At 50.7% G+C, this 17,299-nt stretch overlaps 1 protein-coding gene across 1 annotated transcript in view; it reads left to right on the plus strand.

Moving 5' to 3' along the window:
* The window catches only part of ZFAT (zinc finger and AT-hook domain containing), a 158,815-nt gene that overhangs the window by 63,541 nt on the left and 77,975 nt on the right, over window positions 1-17,299 (plus strand). The window contains exons 8-10 of the mRNA XM_040979247.1: window positions 4,036-4,123; window positions 5,795-5,944; window positions 9,326-9,499. Of these exons, the coding sequence (XP_040835181.1) occupies window positions 4,036-4,123; window positions 5,795-5,944; window positions 9,326-9,499 (412 nt within the window). The remainder of the gene's footprint in view (window positions 1-4,035; window positions 4,124-5,794; window positions 5,945-9,325; window positions 9,500-17,299) is intronic.

Here is a 17,299-nt window from a genome sequence, read left to right on the forward strand (position 1 = left end):
GCTGATAGTGTTGTCCCGTCTCTCCTTGGCCCTGCTGCTGCTTTAGAAGCTGTTAAAGCTTAGTGCCGCTGTTTCCTCCATGGGGTTTGCACTTCCTCCACTTGAGACACTTTCAGAGGTGAGCACACTGGGCCTCCTCTGGGGCTGGAGGCCACAGCTCCAGCACATGCAGGTGAGAGACTAGCCACCAGCCTGCATGGGCTCTCTGTGTGGGGAGAGCAGTGAGTTCACAGTGGTGGCCGCATGGGAAGTCAGTGAGTGCCATATGGGGCACCCTGCTCCCCCATCCTCCCAGAGAGGGTCTGGAGAGGCCCGCTGGGGCTTCGGGGTCCTGGAGGGCTGCCTGGAGGAGGGGTTCTGGGCTGGAGGCTGGGCTCTTTGGCCATCCTGGTTTCTGCTGGGAGTGTTTTAACCACCACTCTTTTCAAGTGTGCCGCGTGTCAGTTTGTTTTTCGTCCGCCACGGGGGAACCGAGGGTTTGCAAAAGACACAAGTGAGTCCTAGGAGTGCCCCCTCCTCTGAGCCCTTTCCCGCTGCCTCTGTCCTTCTGGGGGGTCTTCAAAGGCGTCGGGAAGAAGGCTCTGGCAAGCTGGGAGAGAAGCTGCTTTCAGGCCATTGGGAATTTAAAGTAAGAAAAACAATCGCAGGGATTTAGGGGAGATGATGATACTGCAGGAATGCCTCCATCAGCTGTGATGACCAGGGCACCAGGGGCTTCTAGGGGCTGCCAAGGCCTCCCTTAGGGCACCTGCAGCCCCACGGCATCTCCCAAGTTGACTCTCTGAGGCCAAGGACAGGCACAGGAGCCTATGGAGGAGCCCTAAGCCAACAATGGAGCGGAGGTGGGGCTGTAGGCTTGCCTGGCCAGACAGCGAGGACAGTTTCTTGAGAGCTGCTGGGACCCCTGAACTTGGCAGCCACTGTGTGCTTGCTGCCCACGTGTTGGTGGGAAGTACATCCAGACGACGTGGTTATTTGGCAAAATTTGTTTGTTTTTTTGCTGTGGCCGACACTGGCTCCAGGAGGTGGTTTGCTGCAGCTCCAGCTGGCAGCCAGTCTTACAAGGAGGTGGGAGTGCTTGTTGCAAGCGCCCCCATGAAAGTGCCACTTGCTTCCCCCGGAGCACAGTCCCCAGCTGCTGTGGGGGCCCACCGTACTGAGAATGCCACAGCAGCTCTTACGGGTGCCGAGCAACTTGCTGTAGTCCCAGCTCTTTTCTGAGCAGTCATGGGGGTTGGAGGAAGTGTGTGTGGGATAGAGGAGGCAGGCTGTTTGTTTTAAGATATAGTTACTTGGCAGGGAGGGAAAGGGATGGAGTAAGAGAGAGGGAGATGACTAGGGAGAGAGAAGGAAGAGAGATTCTCCATTTGCTGGTTCATACACCAGATGACCACAACAGGCAATGGTCAGAGCTGAGCCAAGCTAAAGCCTAGACTCTGGCACTCCGTACTGGTCTCCCATGTGAATGTCATGAGCCAAAGAACCTGGGCCATCATCCACTGCCCTCTCAGGCTCACCAGCAGGGAGCTATGGATGGAAGTAGAGCAGCCAGGATCTGAAATGACTCTAACCTGGGATGCCAATATTGTGAACGGTGGCTTAACCTGCTGTACCACACTGCAAAGAAGTCATTTTTATTCCCATTTTACAGATGGTAAAACCGAGGCACCGACAGGTTAAATCACCTGTGTCTCTCAGCTCCCCAGAGTATAGTCTGGGGACTTGGGGTCCTGAGATAGTACTAATGGCCAGTGTCCAAAGGAGCAAGAGTTTTGGCATCCATGGGCCAATTTAGACACACAGCTCTGTCCTCTATAGGTGTCCGATGGCCCCACAAGGTGTGGTGTGCCAAGGCGCTGCACACCAGACGTGCTTCGCAAGTAGAAGCTGTTGTGATGTTGTTATTTAGAGGGATGGGCAGTCTATGCTGAGGGTGGTGGGAGCTGTGCCAGTTTCCAGCAGGCATGGAAAGCACATGTGCAGTGCTGAGCCCACTGTTGGGAGTCAGCTGCCCTAGACTGTGGCAGCATCCTCCAGGATGTGGGTGGCTCCTGCAGGTTGTTCACCTGGCAGGCAGTCCTTGCCACTAGCGCTTGTTTCTCAGGAAGATGAGGGCTTGGGACACCTGCTGATGAAAGCAGGTGGCTTGGGTCACTTCCAACAGCAGGCATCGGTTGTCTTCCAATTCCAGGGAGGATTCCAGGCTCAAGGTATAATGGGTTGCTCTCCACTATCTGCTAGCCCCTGTGGGTGTTGCACATGATTCCCCCTGGGTGTGCGTGTATGTTCAGGTCCCTCTTTTGCATAAGGATGCTGCCTTGATGTGTCAGGGTGCACTCCAGTGTGTGTACTTCCACCAGACTGCATCTGAGAAGGCCCTATCACTAACCAAGGTCCCATCTGAAATCCCGGAGGTTAGAACCCCAAGTGGTTGCCTGTGAGGGACACAGTTTGACCCGTGGCATGTGCTTCTGTTCCTCCAGTCCTAGAGGTGGGGAGTCACCCCCAGATGAGCTCAGAGAGCAGGGAGGTGAGCAGGAGCTTGTCCTGATGGAGAGGGTGAGACCTGCTCACAGCAGTGCTGATAAACTCCCTCCCGCGGCTCTCTGGAGGGGGCTTCCTGGTCAGGCATCTGGACCACCCAGGTCCAAGGCAGGGCTTCCTCCTGCACCTTGGATTCTTCGCCTTCAGTTCTCCCCCTACCTCCCCTGCCCTCCCTTACTTCTTCCTTCAAGATGGAAGTAGATTTCCTTCTTCTGTCAAAGTCAGGACTGCTTTTGGTACCTCTGCTCTGCCAGGTCAAATCTTTGTTTTGCTGTCCACCTATTGTTCTGCTACTTCCCCATTGTTGGAGGAAAAGAGGCAGGCAAAGGCTGTGTCCTTCTCTTTCATGGTGTGATCTGTAGATTGCGTTTAAGCCCTGTGTGTGCTGCTGGTCTGGGCTTCGCAGCCTGGAACAGGAGCATGAACAATGCCTGTCATTCCTGAGGGGTTGTCTCAATAAAATAACTTACATGGATCCCTAGGCAAACTATGTGTCAAGTACTAGAGGATAAAATAAGCCATGGACCATAGAGCAGTACTGGTCAGCACAGCACACACTTGACCTTGGATTTGAGCCTGGCCTGTTACCACCTCCACAGGGAGCTTCCCTTTAAACCCTCCTTCTCCCTTCTGAAATGGAGCTAACATCATCCCTCTGCTTCAGGCTGTGCAGGGCCAGCTAGGGGCTGTTAGTAGCTGTGTTGGGAAATGGTATGTATATATTGCCTTGATGAGTGTGATAGTGATGGTGCAATGATTGTGATGAAGGTGACAGCAATAGTGAGGTTGGTGCTGTCGCTGCTCAGGGGTGGTGATAATGTTGGTCAGGGTGAACTGATAGTGGTGATGATAATGGGAGCTGTAGTATTGATGGTGATGCTGGTAATGTTGATAGCTGTGGTGGTGAGGAAGGTGATGGTGGTGGTGTGGAAGGTGACGATGGACATGGTGATGGTGGTGCCGTGAGCATGGTGGTAATGGACATGGTCATGGTGGTGAGGATGGTGATGGTGGACATGGTGGTGGTGAGGGTGATGATAACGGTGGTGATGATGGACATGGTGGTGGTGAGGATGATGGTAAGAGTGGTGATGGTGGTGCCGTGAGCATGGTGGTGATGGACATGGTGATGGTGGTGGTGAGGATGATGATAACGGTGGTGATGGTGGTGGTGAGCATGGTGGTGATGGTGGTGAGCATGGTGGTGATGGACATGGTGATGGTGGTGGTGAGGATGATGATAACGGTGGTGATGGTGGTGGTGAGCATGGTGGTGATGGTGGTGGTGATGGTGGTGAGCATGGTGGTGATGGTGGTGGTGATGGTGGTGAGCATGGTGGTGATGGTGGTGGTGAGGATGATGATAACGGTGGTGATGGTGGTGCCGTGAGCATGGTGGTGATGGGAATGTTCTGATGATGGTGATAGTGATAGTCATGGACACTGGATTTAAATGAGACAGTCAATTGATGATGTTCTCTTCCTGTTAAGGACAAAAGGAGTTATTCTTGCCCTGTGTGTGAAAAGTCGTTTTCAGAAGATCGTTTGATAAAGTCACACATCAAGACCAATCATCCTGGTAAGTTACAACTTTAGAATGGAAATTACTTATAACATGCCATGTTTATTTGAAAACACAGCAGTATACATCAGCCGCACTAGGAAGAAGGATGGACATTTGAGTAAGTTCAAGGCTAACTGCTGTCTTTATTTGCAAGTGGGAAGTTTATATAATTATTTCATTTTTATGCTCTTTTATCTTTAGATGCAGCTGTCCCTTGCATGCTGGTGACGTCTTCTTGCTATTTTCAGTGTGAATTTTGAATGCTTTTAGATGGGTCACAGACCACACAGGCGTGTCTTAGGTCCTTGCCTGATGTTTGCCCTTATCATAAGTGTGTGTTACCCGGAGTGGTAGTTTACAAGGGGTGCCGCCTCCCCTGCAGGCTGAGGAGCCTCAGAGTTGCGGTGACTGTCCCATGCTGCCTGAGTGTTGAATGCACCAACTACCTGGACTTGCATCCCTGATCATCCTGCTGTTGCTGCCTGAGACACTTCATGTTGTTCCGCTTTGTTCTATAAAGTCCCTCTCAGAGCCCTGCCCCGGTAGGCTTCTGTGACTCCCAGTCTGGGCAAGCTCCTCAAGGCTTCAGTAGCAGGGCGCATGAGAACCGACAGAAGTGCCGTTTTCTGTTATATGAGTAACCAGAGGGCCATGGTGCCTCTCTCTTTGTCCATGCCTCATTTCTCTTTTTCTTTTTTTTTCTATCTGCCCTTGGTGTAGGGAGCTCACTTGCCAATCCTAAACACTGAGCAGTGTTTGGTCTGGGAGTAGGTGGAGGCTTGAAGCTTTTGTCTGGGTGAAAATGGATGGTTGCGTTTCTGTGAGGGCATGGCTCTGTCCTTCTCTATTCACCAGCTTAAGTGATTGGTGGCCTAATGGGAGCTAGAGATGGTCTACTTACAGTGGCCAGCCCTTGCACTCGGACAGATGGAAGACATTGTTTTGCTGTGGAATATCCAAGACATGAAAATATGTATAGAATCCTCCCATGTGTCCATAACTCAGCCATGCCAGTTATCCACGTCTTGCCATCTCACGTTATATATCTGTTTCAAAAACTTTATTTTTTCTTCACAGAATATCTCAAGGCATATCCTAGTCATCATCTAGTGTTCCCACTAACAAAGCATGAGAATACATCTCCACCTCTTAGGGTTGCTTGTCAGTGTAAGCATTTTCACCAGTGCAACAAACAGGGTTAGCACGGATGCCTCATCACTCCCTCTTGTTCATGCACCCACCGTGTCTCTGTTGCCCCAAGAAGTCCTTTGCGTTGATGGGTAGCTGGTTTTGAGCCGAGGTCCCGACATTTGTGTTTTGTGCTTGTGTCCCTTGGCGTGTTCTGTCAGGTGCACCTCCCCCAGGGTTTTCCTGTGATGGTGACGGGGGAAGAGCTCGAGTCTCTCCTGCAGAGCATGCCAGGCACTGCATTTGCCTAATCACTGCCCCGTGATGCTGTTTCTCCACTCTTTCCCCCCACCCAGCTTTAACACTAATGGCTGTTTAGACTGAGGATTTGAGTTGGTGTCAGTACGTTTTAGGCAAAAAGGCTGTCGGTGAACCCATGAGGCTCATCTTGACTTGTCCCCTGGGTACACAGGTGCCATCCCAAGGTCCATTTCTGTGTGATGTATACAAAGCCCCTGGCCCCTCTGACTGTCCCCCCTCCACCCACCTTTCTTCCAGAGGTCTCCATGAGCACCATTTCTGAGGTTCTCGGGAGGAGGGTGCAACTGAAAGGGCTGATTGGAAAGAGAGCCATGAAGTGCCCGTACTGCGATTTCTACTTCATGAAGAATGGCTCAGACCTTCAGCGCCACATCTGGGCCCACGAAGGTGAGTGTGGAACTCCTCTCTGACTGTGCTGCTCTGCTTCGCTGGTGAGTGCTTCAGGAAGAAGCGCCTCTTCCTGTGCCCTGTCCTTTGCTCAGTACGCAGAGCTGTGTTCTTCCACCTGCTAGCCCTGCTGATTCAAATCAGGACTTGCTGGTGGTGTTAGCCACAGGTGCAGGCGTACACTTCTTCATGGCCTCGTTGTAGTTAGCATTCAATCAGTGATTATGTCTCTGAGAACTAGAATCTTGCTGTCAATCATGACGGTACTTCTGGTATCTTCTATGGTGCATTGGCCATCACAGGCCTTGAAGAACTGGTGGTTTGATAATGAGCGAAGGTGAGGAAGGCAGCAGAGCCGGCCGTTCATCACAGTGTGCAGTGTTATCAGGTACTTTGTGGGAGAGTGGGCAGGTGGAAGAGTTGAGTAGGGTGAGGAAGTGAGGCTGTGCTTTTTGGGGTCTTGTGTGAGAAGGGTTGGTGGGGAAACCTCTCCTTGGTATCCTGGGCGAGTTGGGAATCAAGATTGTGCTATAGGCGACAGGCCCCTGTCTTGGAATGAGCCCTCTTCCTGCTCTCTTCCCCTCGCCCCTCATCTCCAAGATGAGGAGAGGAGTCTGGGCCAGGAAAAACCATGCCCCCCTCAACTCTGCATGTAGGCCCTTTCTGCAGGTTGGAAGCCTGGAGCACTGTAGGTGTGAGACCAGGATGGAGGAGTGAATGTTCTTTGTGACAGGGAGGAACACGGTCTGTTTGCATGCCCCAGGGAAGGAACTCATAGAGGAGAGAACCCCACAGCTCACCTGGCAGAGGAGACACCTGGAGAAGGGGAGGCCAAGGTTAGGAGAGGCGTGCTAAGTGGCTGCTGCCTGGCAGTGAGTGCCATGTTTCTTTTTGTAGGCAGGCACAGTTAGCATCTCACTTTACTGAGGTAATTGGAGCCCTTAGAGGTCAAGAAACCTGCCCAGTGTCACACATCTAACAAGAGGCAGGACTGGGATTCGAACCCTGGCCACTATCTCTGCACTTCTCTATAGGAGAGAAGCTTAGTGGCAGGCACATGTGTGCTTCTGTTGTTTGCGGTCATGAAACTGAGGGGGTTTGTGGCCCCAGTGGGAGGGGGCCATGCTTGCCTGGAGGACAGGTCAGCCTGGAGGACAGGTCAGCCTGGAGGACAGGTCAGCCTGGAGCTGACTCTGGTGGAAATGCAGGGAGCCCTAGGCATTTAAAGGTGGTTATACTCATGTGAGAGACCCCAGGCTCTGGAGGGAGTAAGGACTGGGTTCCAGGCCTGCTCTCACCACCAAAGAGCGGTGGGATGGGACAAACACTCCTGTCTTTCTAAGCTCTAGTCTACTTACCTATGAAATAGGAATGTGAGCTACTTTGGGATGTGTTGCAAAGGGGAAATGAACTAATTTACATAAATCGGCAGCCAAGCACATATTTAACTAAGTATTACACGTGTTGATGTCTGTTGAAGCAGGCTTACCATCCGAAAATATTCTGAATTATGGCAAAGGTTCAGAGAACCAGAGGGTAAAGCTTTTTGGTGGACTGTCCTGACACTGGACTTTTTAGCTGACCTGCCACTTTTTTTATGATAAGGAACTATGAGTGCCCACAGTGCATTGTTTGGGGACCGTTAGAGTTCATTTCTCCATTATAATGCTTCCTTCTCTTTGTTTACTCTCAAAGTAAAACATGGGACAAGAGAAGCAGAGATTAAGGAAAAAAATTGCAAAAAAAGAAAAAAGGAAGAAAGCAGGCCGAATTGGTGTGGTCACCTTGGCCATCCGTGGAGAAGTTTTGCTTACGGGTGATGTTTGTTCCTCAGAGGACCTATAACTGCTGCAGGTCCCAGAAAGGACAGTAATGGACTTGGGTCTCACCCACCTGTGTGGTTCTCAGACCCGGCTCTCGTGGCTGGCAGCAGTGGATTTTGGAATAGATGGTGTCTGAATCCCTGCTGAGCAGGGTGAGTGCTGAGTTGTAGGCAGCTGGGCATCTGGATGGCTGGTCTGCCTATACCATCTGCCTGGGCACAGTGACAGGTGACCGCCAGAGCCATGGGCATGTAGAGCCATTGGATGATTAGGTGGCAGTGCAGCTGGCCGATGGGGAATGAAGCCATGAGTGGAGATGTTCCTTTGCAAAGCCCTGTGTGGCTGTGCTGGGCTCCTCTGTTGGTCGTAATAGAGAGCAGAGGGCTTCTCAGGGTGCTGTGCCTTCTTGAGTGTGTAAGCCACCGGGAACAGCACCTGGTGCTGCAGTGCCTGGCTATACTTCAGCTCCTCGGATGTTGGTAACGTGCGGAGATGGCATCACTGAGCTGTGCTTGGCCACTGTGTGGCTTGTGTGCTCCATGGTGGGAGAGTCCTGAACCTTCTGTAGCTTTGACTTGATGTTGGAAGACCTGGTGGAGACACACATAGTGCAGAAAGCCGTGCTCAAGCCAAGCTGCTGCCCTGGGCCTAGGGGAATTCTTAATGAACATCATGAACAGGGGACACAGCATTCCTTTGGAGGTGACTTCTGGTCCCATTAATTCTCAGATATGGGGACTAGTTCCTTGTCACACAGCCTATTGGTGCTGGTGGTTAGGTCACTTCATTTTCCAGAAACCCAGCCCAGGCCTAGGGCTTATTATACAGGCCACACCGCATGTGTGCATGTGGGCTCTGTGCCCCGGATGTGTCCCCTGTCCTCTTTCATGCCCTGGCTCCTCTGCTCTTGAGCCAGAAGTGGTGTGGGTAATGGGTGGAAATGCTCACCATAGCACACCATGCTGCATTGTAATGGCTTGTTGACTTGCCTGAATCTCCCCGTGGGCATGGTGGGGACCAGCTCGGCTGAGGTCCAGAATCAGCCCTCAGTGCTTGGTGTAAACACAACCTCAGCAGGGATTTGCTGAAATACAAGATTATTTCCATGCCAAGATGACTGCCATTGTCTTAGCGTCCTAAAGCTGTGCTTGTTTTATGAAGTGAAAGAGGTGTCACGTCTGATCCTGGATCCCTGATCCTGTTGACTCCTGCAGAGGCCCTTGGGGCCTTTAACATGGTTCAACTGGAGTTACTGATCATCTGCCCTGTGACTTTCTCAGGGCCCATGTCCTCAAGGAGCTCCCAGACCATAGGATGGGGCAGCTGTAAACAGCTCCCTGTGGTGTGCACTGGGCACTCGAGCAAGCAGTTACAGGATAGGGAAGGTCAGAGAAAGCGGCAGGTAGAGCGCCTGCCAGAGCCAGGCAGAAGGAGCTGCCAGGCAGGGCTGGCGTGGGGAAGTGTGTGGTGTGCGAGGGTCAAGCAGGAGCACCGTTTGATCCAGAGAGTTCGTTTTATCTATTGCTGTTTTAGATAGTCATGTGTATTACCCTGCTAGGTGTGAAGCCTTTCAAATGCTCCTTGTGTGAATACGCGACTCGCAGCAAGAGCAACCTCAAGGCTCACATGAATCGTCACAGCACCGAGAAGACCCACCTCTGTGACATGTGTGGCAAGAAATTCAAGTCAAAAGGGACGCTGAAGAGTCACAAGCTCCTGCATACCGCTGATGGTGAGTACCCGACTCCCAGGTGGGCAGGACCCACGCTCAGGGCATGCCCAGGGGGCGGGAGCCGCTGCCTGTCTTGGAGAACTGACATGCTAGAAGAGCAGTGGAGACCTGGCTGTGTTCTTCCTGCCAGCGCCCGATGCCTTGACAGCCTGTGGCTCCCAGCAGGGCTGGGGTCAGGTGGCCACTGACTGACCGTGAGGGAGGTGGGGCGTAGCGAGGAGTGCTGCCGCAAGGGGCCAGGCGTCCTTGGTTTCTCACTGCTCTCACCCAAGGAGCAACCTTGGCCACATCTGCCCCGATTGTTGTGTGATCCAAGTTACTTGCTATGTTCTGTTGAAAATGAAGCTCAGCCTAAAATACAGTGTTAGGGTCTGGCTTTGTGGCACTGCAGGTTGGGTTGCCTCCTGCACTGCCTGCATCACACATGAGCACTAGTTCGAGTTCTGCCTGCTCCACTTCTCATCCAGCTCCCTTGCTAATGCACCCAGAAAAGAAGCAGAATATGGCCTAAGTACTTGGGCCTCTGCCAACCCACATGGGAGACCCAAGTGGAGTTCCTGGCTCCTGGCTTCAGAGTGGCCTCGTCCTGCTGGATATTGTGGTCATTTGGGGAATCAACCAATGAATTCCATTCTCTCTCTAACTCTGCCTTCCAAATAGAGCTTAAAAACAACATAAAGATAATGCAACATCAGCAGTGTTTGAGCTGAGTTGACCCTGGTAAGACATAGATGGTTCTGTGTGTTTGTGATTTCCTTTGGATTTGCTGCCTGTGCAGGTGGGGTCTGGGGAGTTCTGCAAGGAGGAGGTGCAGGATGGCTGTGGGGAAGACAGCTGCCCTTCCTGACTGGTACGCGGCCCTGGGCAGCAGGACGCAGCCCGAGGTGGGCTGACGGAGCTTTGCCCTGGGTCACAGCTGCTGAGCCAGGAAAGTGCTCTCTGACTTCCTGTTGGACTTAGAAGCCCCAGCTGTGGGAGGCACTTGTGCCTACTCCAAGAGTAAGATGAACAAACTTCGTTTAGAAGTTTGGTGTTATTTCAACACAGTTCTATAAAAAAATATTGGGAGTGACTGTTTAAATCAAAATTTATTTCAGCCATGACTTAATTTCGGAGATTAGGGGAGAGTGCAGCTGCAAAGTCCCATATTTCTGTGAGAGTGTTCTGGGTGTCAGTGGGTTGTGGGTGCCTGGTCACAGCTTGGTTTGGTTGAGTCCCAAGGCTTCAGTGGAAAGCTGAGTGCTTGGTTGGAATTCATCAGTTCACGGTCAAAGCTGCAGCCTGAAGACGAGCTAGAGTTCTTTTAAAACTTTTGCAGTGCTCGCTGAAAAGCCTGTAATCAAAGTGAACACAGTGCGCGGTGGCTGACAGCGGCAAAGCTGCAAGGGTGTCCTGGAACTCTGCCCTGCGCTGCCCGGCGTGTGAGCCGGAGGAACACTTCTGGATGTGAATGCGTGTTCCTCCCTCCAGTCGCCCAGACCTGCAGAGCTGCTCCCCTGAGTCTGGAATGTCCCCCAGGCCGTGTCACAAGGGCCACGAGGGTGTGCTCCAGCCCATGCCTGGTTCTGTGGTCAGGTCTGCGGATGCTGGATTGACCGTTGTCAGGAGGAGTGTGGTGTGGTGAAGTCCTTTGCACCTGTTGTACCTGTCAGATGTGTGCCTCCCCGAGTAACTCAGCAGGACGCAGGTGCCCTTGTGTTCAGGCCAGTGACTCACCTTTCCTGAAAGGGAACAACCTCACAAACCTCATGAAACATTCTGCAACAAAAGGACATGTTTGCATTGCTGCTTTTGTTTTCATGTTTAGGGAAGGATGAGGTGTCCTGTCTGGAAGAGTGAAAGTGTGGAAATACCAGTGTTCGCATGGCTCTGTCGTGTCTGGGTCTGAGCTGGCCCCATCTCCAGGCTGTGGTGTCCCTCACAGTCGTGCTTCCTGCTCTCCTGAGCGTGGGTTTTTGCGTAGTTGCTCTGGCCCCACTGATGGAAATATGTAGCTTAGTCACACTGTGTGTGTTTCTGTGCCTTGCATCAACCATTTGTTGCCTGTAGCAGCTCTGAAAGCAGCTCGTCTTTCCCACTGTGCAGTGCTCCCAGGTTGTCTGGTTGGTTTATTAGAACTCTTTGTATCTGAATAATTTGTCCTATGTTTCTAGTGTTTCTTCTCAACTCACCATTTGCTTTTACATTTTGTATTCTCTTGATTAAGAAGTCGTGTAACAGGTGTTTTGGATATATTCCTAGAAGTGCTATTGCTGGGTTATATGGTATACAGATTTTCAGTTGTCTGAGTGTTCTCCATACTGATTTCCATAGTGGCTGCACCAGCCTGCAGTCCTGCCCGCAGTGGGGTAAGGTTCCTTTCTCCTTGCATCCTTGCCAGCAAGTGTTGGTGGTTTTCTGTATGTGAGTCATTCTTACGGTGTCAGGTGGTACCTCAGTGATGTTTTTATTTGGATTTTCCTTATTACCAGGGAGCCTGAGTATTTTTTCATATGTTTGTTAGCCATTTGGATTTGTTCCATTGTGAAATGTCTGCCCATTTCCCGTGCACATTTCTTGAGTGGTTTGTTTATTTTGGTGCTTTGGTTGTTCTGGAGATCTTTGTATATTCTGGAGATTAGTCCTCTATCACTTGTGTAGTGTGCAAAGATCTTCTCCCATTCTGTGGGTTGCTTTTTTATTTTTTTGATTGTTTCTTTTGCTGTGCAGAAGCTTCTTAGTTTGATGTAGTCCCATTTGTTTATTTTGGTCTTAATTGCTATTGTTTTGGTGATTTTTTTCTAGGAAGTCAGGGCCTACACCCAAATCTTGCAAAGTGTTTCCAATACCTGTTACACGAGACTCCAGCATGCACCCCTATGTTCATAGCAGCACAATCCATAATTGCAAAAATTTGGAAGCAACCGAAATGACCACCAACAGACGACTAGATAAGGAAACTGGCTCATCTACTATATGAAATACTACTCAGCCATTAAAAAACTGAAATGCATTTCTTCATGGTCAGATGGGCCCATCTGGAAACTATAATGCTAAGGGAAATGAGCCAATCCCCAAAGATCAGATATCACATGTTTGCCTTAATATAAGATAAAATGATGTAAAAAAACACACACACACAAAGGAATTAAGTCACTTTGCTCAGTTAAATTTGTTACTGTTTTTCTTTTTTCCTTCATTCCTCTGTGTTAAAAGACAGTTTCTGATTTGGGGATAAATCTTTTTTTCTTGAAGTTTTATTTTCTGGTTTCACAGCATTTGAGAAATCGAATGTCCTTGAAATTTAGCGAATGGTGTATGCTAAGAGTTTCCAAGCACATCAGTGATGCTGGCTTAATTCCAAGATTTTGTTTCAATATCTTTTGTTCTACTACATTGCTTTTGGATTCTTTTTAAATAATTACAGCTGTGTTGTTAAACACAGATTACTCCGTTCCATTTTATTTTGTTTACAAATACTACTTGTTTTCTAATTTATTGTTCCTTGGGGTTAACTTCAGGATTGTTCAGGCAAGTTAGGAACAGTAACTTCAGTCCCATCATCCCAGGGAAGGCCTCGAGCCATTTGTCCCTGGCTGTGACCTGCTTATGGGGTGAGGGAGGTGGCTCTGGTTGCCTTGGTTGGGGCTCGTCTGGATGGAGCTCCAAACTTTAACCATGGAGTTTGGCTGTGTGTTTGGCAAAAAATGTTGCTTCAGAGCCTGCTTGAAATTATTCCATTGTAGTTGCATCTGTTACACCAGTAATGATTGAGCAGCCTGCTTGGAGAGAAGCCACTTACAGCAGACCAGCCTGCGTTCTGGATTGGGTCTTTGCCACCTCCTCGGTGGGTGACCCAAGTCAGTCATCAGTACAAAGGGACGTAGCACATGGGTCGGGGCTCACCTCACAGGAGGACGCACTCCACTGTCTCCTGGGCTTGTACCTGCCAGTTGGCCGTCGTTCCCCTGCCTTCTTCCGGGTCCCTCTGGTCTCGGTCTCTACGTCTCAGAAGGCGCAGGGTTCAGCCCCTGGCTGTGTCTCTGTCCTACTCACAGCCCAGATGACCTCAGCAGTCTCATGGCCTCTGTGTCCTCTGCCCCAGGCTCCAACACTGTGTGGCCACCCTCTTAGCATCTCCCCGGGGTGTTTAGGGGGCCCTCCGCTCAGCATGTCCCTGCCTTGAACTCATGCTGCTCCCCACACCGCATCTGCTGCAGCCGGGGCTCACCCCACTTTGTCAGGAGATATGAGATATGTAGGCTTCCGGTGTCACAGACAGTTTCCACCGTGTGTTCTGCTTCTGGCTCCTCATGGTGTTTGCAGACCTTGACAGTCTGTGAGCCGGTCTGAGATTCCCAGCAGTGCAGAACCAGGGATCAGGCCCCACCTCACCCCGCCTGTCAGCTAGTGGGGCACATTGGAAACCTTGGCTCAGTCCCTTCGGTCTGGCCTCATTCACAGATGGGCACCAGAGGTCCACTAACAAACTCCCTGCACAAGCCATAGTTATCTCTGCCGTCAGCCCACAGTGCCTCCTGGCTGGCCTCCTTGAGTGTGGCTGTGTCTCCTTCATCTTTCTCAGTGTGGTAGCTGCTGGTTGAGAGCCATGTTCAGAGCCTTCCCACAGATCTGCCTGCAGCCCTATCCACTTCCTTGCGGGCCTCATTGCCTGTGCTGGGCACATGTACTGCCAGCCTCCTTCCTGCCCCTTCAGTGTGGCAGGTGCTTGCTTGTCTCACGTCCTTGGCTGCAGCCTTCCCCTTGCCCGTAGCTTAGTGGATGGGTCAGTCATGCCCTCCATGGTATTCATACAGCCAGTCTCTGAGGGCACCCTTTCCTGGGCACTGTGCCTTTGTAAAAGCTCAGCCCCTCACCCCTCCCAGATCACTCCTGTCCCTCCTGCTTTTTTTCCTTAGCTTGTCTTTGTTTAACATCCTGGACACCTTCCTTGTCCTGAGTGTCCTGTGTCTTCTGCTGGATTGTAAGTGGTGTACGCAGGGATTTCTTTTGTAACCTCACATTTAGGACAGAGCTCGTAGGTGCATGGTAAATTATGGCTGATTTAGTGAAGAAAAAAATGTAAAGTGCCTAGCACGAAGTGATCTGTGTATAGCTGTACTGTAAAATGCCTATTATTCCCCCTCCATTTTGTCTCTCAGGGATGATAATTGTGTTATATCAGATGCTTGTGAATTAAATATTTTAAAATATGGTCAAGAAGTTGTTATTCAGTGAATCTTCTTGGACATCTTTTAATGAAATAGAAAGGAATTGAGCAATTATCTTCTCCCACACCTGCCCGTGCATTTAATTCTTCATGTTTATTGGCTTACGGGGCGTGATGGATCGCTGCTTGTGGCATCCTGATTTCCCAGAGGCCCTCATTAGTGTGCCGAGGAAAGGCTGGGTCGTCCTGGGTGAAGGCTTGCTAGTCAGTGAGTACGAAGAGGGAAGCCACCTAGAACCACCTTTGCGTACATGCCCACAGCATGCAAGAATCCAGTGCAAAAGCCAGGCTGTTTCCCCTGTTGTGACTTTAGAGAAGGCCCACCCGTGACCTAGAGTCTGGAGGTTCCCTGGCATTTTGCCCACCTGTGGCAGGTGTGGAGGGTGGGCTTCTGCAGAGCCTGTGTGAGGTAATCAAGCAGGACTTCCCTCATCATGAACTAGCATGCTGCTTCAAGTGCGGTGCCGACTCCTTCAGGTGCTCCCTCCCTCTGGGTCCAACCTGCCCTTAGATCCCAGAGTCTGAGCCGAGAGGGCTCATCACACCTTCTGCTCTTGGCACTGTGTGGCACTTAGGGCCGCGGGGAGCTGAGCGTGGAAGGAGTGCCATTTCCCACCGCCCTTCTCTGGTTTACGAGTCTCATGGGCGTACCCCGAATATTCCGGAAGATGTCAGTATGGGATTTTGCTTTGTTATCCACCTTGGCCCTCCGAGAGGCAAAGTGTAGGCAAGGTGGCTGTCCTTACCCCACTGGTCAGACTCAGGAGAGCCGAGGAGTCAACTGAGTGTCCTTGTGGAGCTCGAGGCTCGGGGAGGTTGTCTCTGCCGTGTCCTCACACACTCTTGGGTGCTCCTCGTGGGGAGAACGCCCGGGCGGTGTGGAGAGGGCTGCTAATGGAAGCTGCATGTCTCTTTGCATCCTTAGGCCGCTCTTTTGTTTAGGTTTTTATTTTTATTTATTTATTTATTTTAAATAAAACGCAAACTCCAGTGGGAATAACCAAGTCCCCTCTTGTAAAATGAACTGTAAAGCCTCCTGAGAATTGCAGCTTAGATGGACCCATGCATTGAACCATGGAGTATGTTTTTGTTGTTGTTGTTTTGTTTTGTTTTGCCTTAACTCTCACTAGAGTGGAGCATTCTCAGGTGCAGATGCCCGGCACAGTGGCTGGCACTTTTGTCTGGCCCCGTTACTCTTTCCTGTCCCTCTGTCTCGTGCTAATCTATCCATGTGTCCAGCCTGATACGCTAATGACAGTCATCATGCCCTAAGCTGGCTGTTGCTTCAAGTCCAGCCTTTATAGTCCAGAGACTTCTTAAACTGTATTTTCTTTTGCTTGTAGCTATTTCTGTTCTGATCTGCCATTGCACAAATGACCACAGATGCTGGGACTGTGAAGATGTGTGCTCTGCAGCCTTCCTGCATTGTACACGATGCTTCCCTCTTCCCGGGCAAGCAGCCTTTTTGCGCAGGACTCTGTGGAAAGGAGACAGGGCTGGGCTGGAGGGGGAGTCACAGGCTTGGGTGGGTGCCCCCTCATCTCCATTTGTGACATGAATGCTCTGGCAGATCCTCACACACCTGACTCAGCACAGCTAGCCCTTGCATTTGCATTGGGTCCACTCAACAGTCTGGATTGTCTCCTGACTCAATCCTTCACCAACTGTGTCTGCAAACTCTTTCTTGTGCCTATATGAACTGAGGTGGCGTCTGTGGGTCCTGAGGATCAGGAGCCAGACACCTTTATGGGGAGATGTTGACCTGCCATGGTGGGACTGTGATGAGAGGTGTTGATTTATGCTCTCATATTGCCAACAGCTCTATTTGACCCCGAATGAGAGAGGGTGTTTGTAGCAACTCATCTGCCTCACCTAGCAAAGATAGGCCACCTCTTTTCTGGAACATTCTTTCATTTGGAAGGCATAGTGCAAGCATTAGCATGTAAAGAATTATCACAGTTGAGAAGGGTAAAAGTTTTCTGAGAAGAGGATAAAGTCAGCTTGCTGAAAACAGCTGAAAATTTACTTATGCAAAATACCACCTTTTTCAGTAAGACTGAGTAAACAGTCAGAAGGAGGCATTTCCATTTCGTGCCCCTAGATTTTATTACTAATCACGGTTAAGATTTCTGGACTTACTTCCTGTGAGTACTTTACTGCCCCTGCCAGTTTGGAGGTGCACACCAGGTTTGCTTGGTCAGACATGCTTTAATCTGACACGTACCTCAAACAAGCGTTAGGAGGCAGAAAGCACGTTGCACCACTGTCTCCAAACTCTCATGGAATCCAAATGCCAGAAGCCAAAGGCTTTGGTTTCAGATCCTCCCACCACTCCTGTCCTCCCTCGTTTTTTATAGGGCTCTATTTAAAGCAGCGGGGCAGCTGCAGGCGTCCTCAGGGAAGCTCAGCAAGCCTAATAGGATGTAGGAAGACGTGAAGAAAGCAGCAGGTGCTCAGTCCCAGCATCCTGAAATGGGGCTGTGCATCACCGCCAGCAATCCTGCCTCTGCTTACGGGGGTGGAGAAGCGGGCTTAGAGCATTGAACCTTTCACAGGCTCAGGGTGGTGTGGGTGTGCTATGCTTCTGGGTC

Source organism: Ochotona curzoniae, unplaced genomic scaffold, assembly GCF_017591425.1.
Source record: "Ochotona curzoniae isolate NIBS_2020 unplaced genomic scaffold, NIBS_Ocur_1.0 contig_3190, whole genome shotgun sequence".
Lineage (NCBI taxonomy): Eukaryota > Metazoa > Chordata > Mammalia > Lagomorpha > Ochotonidae > Ochotona > Ochotona curzoniae.